The 5208-nt window shown below is 41.2% G+C and overlaps 1 protein-coding gene and 1 pseudogene across 1 annotated transcript; one reads left to right on the top strand and one right to left on the bottom strand.

Moving 5' to 3' along the window:
• The first annotated feature begins 371 nt into the window (after positions 1-371).
• On the top strand, positions 372-1109 carry LOC149170431 (fasciclin-like arabinogalactan protein 21). Its single transcript, XM_089425583.1, has one exon. The coding sequence runs from the start codon at positions 372-374 to the stop codon at positions 1107-1109; it is 738 nt and encodes a 245-aa protein (XP_089281709.1).
• Positions 1110-2402: 1293 nt separating this feature from the next.
• LOC149170430 (UDP-glycosyltransferase 71K3 pseudogene) lies at positions 2403-2927 on the bottom strand (annotated as a pseudogene).
• Between the last annotated feature and the right edge of the window lie 2281 nt (positions 2928-5208).

The raw sequence follows: 5208 nt of genomic DNA, 5'->3' as shown, positions 1-5208 counted from the left end.
TCTCACTGACTTCGTAACTCAATATTCTTTTGGCCACACAGAATTCCAACCGAGAATCTTGTTACGCCGTAAGGCGTTCCCTCTGAGAGGAACTCCCCTCCATGCCGCGCTGTCTGGTTATGGGCCCTTAGATCGATTGTTAGACGATGGAATAAACTCTAGCCATTAGATCGTCTTCCATCCTTAAGAGAGTTGTCACTCAATGATGGGCCTTCTCCCACCACATCGCCAAGGGCCTCTTCACCTACGCCGATCTGCAAAAGCTTCCCAACGGAACAAACCTGGAAGCCATTGCCGCCCACTGCAGCCTTGTCGTCACAGGTAATTCTCACGGAGGTGGCCTCCAAGATTCCATCTCTCCCTCCACTCAGATGTCGGCCGAGTATCATCCAGTGTACATTAATGGAGTTCTTGTCTCGCATCCTGACATTCTCAATGACGGGTTGTTAGCGATCCATGGCATCGACAAGTTGCTTCTTGATCTTGATCTTGATCATAGTAATTATGACACAACTGCGGGAGCCCCTGTTCCTGCAATGATGTCACCATCACCATCATCATCAGCTAGTCTTGGTCCTGATTATCCCCTGAATGTCATAACGCCCTTCATGCTGCAAGATGCAGCGCTCAGTCTTAGAGATCGCGGTTACAGCATCCTCGCCTTGGCCATGCGCATCAAGTCCCCTGAGCTTCTGCGCCTGCAAAACCTCACCATCTTTACTCTCAGCGACGATTCCGTTTTCTCAAGCGAAGACCAAGAATTTTCGAACAATGTGAGGTACCATGTGGTTCCCAACATGAGGCTGCCTTCGACAGATATGGTGCAGCTTCCGGCAGGCACAAGACTGAAGACTCTCCTCCACGAGCAATCACTGGCTGTGAGCGACAGCAAACCCTTCTCTGTCAATTATGTGGGTATAAAGATTGCGGATGTTTTCAGCAACAGATGGATAGTCATGCATGAGATTCTTCGGCCACTCATAAGCTCTTTGGATCCGATGGAGTGGGCTTCCGGCGACAGCAGCGAGATTCTTCGGTCCCTCTTAATGAGCTCAGAGGATCAGATGGGGTTTTACAGAAATAGCAGCACTGGTGATCATCATGAGTAGTAGTAGGTCAATAAGGAGCTAAAGATTCTTTTATTTTAGTTGTTGTTTGTGTATTTGTGATGTATTTTGCCTTTGCAATTTGAGTACAGTGGTATCCATGAGAAATCATGTCCAGGAAGCAAGCAATTAAATGTCTATGAATGCAGCATGTTATGTTCCTCTATCAAGAAGCCACATTTTGCTTGAACTGTAATGGAACAATGGCAATTTATATAATGGTTCTGATTCCTTTAATTCTTTTCTTTCATGGTTTCTTAATTTTCTGTATGTCAAGTATGACTTCGCGCTTTCATTTCTTTTCTCTGTCATGAGAATCTCCTTAAGCCATGGATTTTCTTTATCGATGGGAAACAACCATAGAGTTGAGATGGTTCAAAGAGAAACTAAAATGGAATGCTAGTAAACGAGTAGAATTCACAGAAGAGGCCAGATCGCCATAGATACTGCATTGCCAGTAATAATAATAAACATGCCATTTCATCCAGATCCTTCAAAGAAATGTGAGGGTGCAATCTTCTGATCGAAACTAGCAAAGTCTGCTGAGCGTTGTTAAGAGCACACGTAATGAAATTCAAGATTGCAGAATATTAAGGAAATTTGATTACTAAAATGTTTTGGAATCTGCAAATCAAATTAAATTGCCTGAAAGTTATATCGTAATTCAATCACCTGAAATTTATCATAATTACAAGGATGTTGAACACCATTTAGCACTGATATTTGCCATGCATGAAGAAGTCTGCAATTTTTTGTGTCGAAGAATAGCATTCAAGTCTAATGGGCTCAGAGAAGTAAATCTAGGATTATGGCACGAATGCTTATGCAACTGCGTGAGTGAACTCTCTGAATTCTGGCATGGGGTTGTGGTTCATAAAGCCTTGCACCATCTGCAAAATAGTTTTAAGAGTGGATAGGTATACCCTTTCAGGAGTTCGGAAATATTTACGCCGTAAGGCGTTCCCTCTGAAAGGAACTCCCCTCCATGCCGTGCTGTCTCGTTATGGCCCTTTAGATCGATTGTTAGACGATGGAATAAACTCCAGCCATTAGATCGTCGGTGAAAAATGTTGTAGGCAGTTCAGATTATTGGAATGTCGTAGGCAGTTGAGAATATTGCGCTTTTTAGAAACCATTTTCGTGATGTTTTCCATCCTTAAGACAGTTTTCACTCAATGATGGGCCTTCCCCTCAATTTTGCCATCCCCTTCTTCATTTCCATTCCCCCTCTCCTTCCATTAATTCCCTCGCCGCTCTTTCCACTTCCTCTCTCTTCACCAATGCATCTGCGCCCTTCTACGCTTCAATGCCCACCTTCATCTCCTTCACTAGAAGGAAGGCATTCATTCTCTGTTCAACAAAGAGAGGCCGAGTGATCATCGGCACTCCATGTAAGATGCTTTCGATCATTGAATTCCAACCGCAATGAAAAAGGAAACCGTCTGTGGATGGATGAGAGAGGACAGCAATCTGAGGCACCCATGAATCCACCACAAATCCACGGTCCTGGATTCGAGTCTCGAAACCCTCAAGTAGAACCTCCCTCATATCTGCTTCGGTAGTCATCGTGGATTCAGTTGGAGGAGGAGGCTCCTTACGCAACACCCAAAGGAACCGCTGCACACTTGCTTCTAGCCCCAAAGCTAGTTCCTGAATCTGATTCTCCGACAGGGTGCCGCGGCTCCCAAAAGAAACGAACAGAACTGTCGAGGCGGGCTGGCGGTCCAGCCATTTGAGGCAGCCCTCCTTCTCAAACTTCTCTTCAGATTCTGAAAGAGACAAAGCTATTAGCAGCCCAACGGGATAAATACAAGGGGTCATTTCAACAGCGCTCAGAACCTTCCTTCCTTGAGAGCTTTTATTTGTGCTGGTTCCATTTCTTGGCATGTGTTTATCAGAATTCCATGAGCTTCCTGAAGCCGAAGGGAATGTTGAATGAACCAGTTGAATGAAATATCAGATCTGTATAGAAGAGGGTCTGGCAAATCTATTTTGAGAATCGGCGGAAGGCCCGTCAGAAAGAAATTATAATTAAAGTGGATGTAGTGTATATGTGATGTGGCAATGTCATGGCCTAGATTGTCAATCATAGCAACTCTCTGATTAGGACGTGGTTTAATATGGGGATATGTGTTCCAGCTTTTTGAATGCATGTGAAACTAAGCTACCATGTTGTAGTCTTCTAGACTTGTGTAACTGGTTCTGTTTTCTTGGTTAAGTGCAGGTTTCAGTTGATCAAATAAAAACTGCAAATAAGTACACTGATGACACCATCTATGCTGGAGAAAAACTTATAATTCCTTGAGAGGGATATGGGAGCTCAGATTATATTTGAAAGTTTGTAGTACAGGTTGTCATGGAATGTGTATGCAGTAATTTGCACAACAGCCTCAAGTCCCCAGTCTTGATTAGATATAAGAGGTCGTCCAATCCAGTTTGAGTTTTGGATTGTTTATGGTAGGTTATCTATCACAAATTTTAAGGAAATATGTGATAAGCCAGTTGGAAATGTATTTGTTTTGTTTATACAGGTTTCTTTTAGATTTGTTACTCAGGGGCATGATGTCATGTTCTAGAGATACCCTGTCCATGTATCTTTACTATCTCGTAAAATGCAAGTTGAATGCTAATCATGCCAGAGTCCAGTGATTCTTTGGAAACTCATGTAGCATATGGGTGATTGGTGTGCCCTGCATGACAATGCTACCCTGCGTTTATTAATAAGCTTTATCGTTGTATTGAACTCTTGTATTTTGGTGAGTGTTCTGACTCTATTTATCAAGTATCTTTATTCTTTTTTCCACCTTATTGTAGAGCATTTCTTAGCGTAGTTGTTGTTCAGCTTTTTGAATGCATGTGAAACTAAAGTTGCCAAATTGTTCCCTTCTATCCATTGTATAAGACTTGTGTAATTGGTTCTGTTTCCTTGGTTGAGTGCAGGTTTCAGTTGATCAAATAAAATCTGCAAATAAGTACACTGATGACACCATCTATGCTGGAGAAAAGCTTATAATTCCTTGAGAGGGATATGGGAGCTCAGATTATATTTGAAAGTTTGTAGTACAGGTTGTCATGGAATGTGTATGCAGTAATTTGCACAACAGCCTCAAGTCCCCAGTCTTGTTTAGATATAAGAGATCGTCCAGTCCAGTTTGAGTTTTGGATTGTTTATGGTAGGTTATCTATCACAAATTTTAAGGAAATATGTGATAAGCCAGTTGGAAATGTATTTGTTTTGTTTATACATATTTCTTTTAGATTTGTTACTCAGGGGCACGTTGTCATGTTCTAGAGATACCCTGTCCATGTATCTTTACTATCTCGTAAAATGCAAGTTGAATGCTAATCATGCCAGAGTCCAGTGATGCTTTGGAAACTCATGTAGCAAATGGGTGATTGGTGTGCCCTACATCACAATGCTACCCTGCGTTTATTAATAAGCTTTATCGTTGTATTGAACTCTTGTATTTGGTGCCTCCAGAATTATTAATTTCCAACCCATATTGCGATGTGAATGATTAGTATTTGTCATTTGGTATGCATAACAAGCTTTAACTTCTTTTGATAATAAAAAATGCAGGCTGCATACTGGCATTTGCCTCTCAATTGGACTATTTAATGGTTATTTTCCACAAGTAAATAAACAGTGTTCATTTCATGCATGTGAAACTAAGCTGCCATGTTGTTCCCTTCTATCCATTGTATAAGACTTGTGTAACTGGTTCTGTTTCCTTGGTTAAGTGCAGGTTTCAGTTGATCAAATAAAAGTTGCAAATAAGTACACTGATGACACCATCTATGCTGGAGAAAAACTTATAATTCCTTGAGAGGGATATGGGAGCTCAGATTATATTTGAAAGTTTGTACTATAGGTTGTCATGGAATGTGTATGTAGTAATTTGCACAACAGACTCAAGTCCCCAATCTTGATTAGATATAAGAGGTTGGCCAGTCTAGTTTGAGTTTTGGATTGTTTATGGTAGGTTATCTATCACAAATTTTAAGGAAATATGTGATAAGCCAGTTGGAAATGTATTTGTTTTGTTTATACAGGTTTCTTTTAGATTTGTTACTCAGGGGCATGATGTCATGTTCTAAAGAT

Source organism: Pinus tabuliformis, chromosome 4_2 (assembly GCF_031772625.1).
Source record: "Pinus tabuliformis cultivar Carrire ecotype Pingquan chromosome 4_2, CPIR1, whole genome shotgun sequence".
In the NCBI taxonomy this organism is placed as follows: domain Eukaryota; kingdom Viridiplantae; phylum Streptophyta; class Pinopsida; order Pinales; family Pinaceae; genus Pinus; species Pinus tabuliformis.
This window is presented reverse-complemented; position numbering and strand designations above follow the sequence as displayed.

What these genes read in the sequence shown, in the direction of transcription:
- LOC149170431 (XM_089425583.1), top strand. Translation starts at nt 372, where the DNA reads ATGTCGGCCGAGTATCATCCAGTGTACATTAATGGAGTTCTTGTCTCG.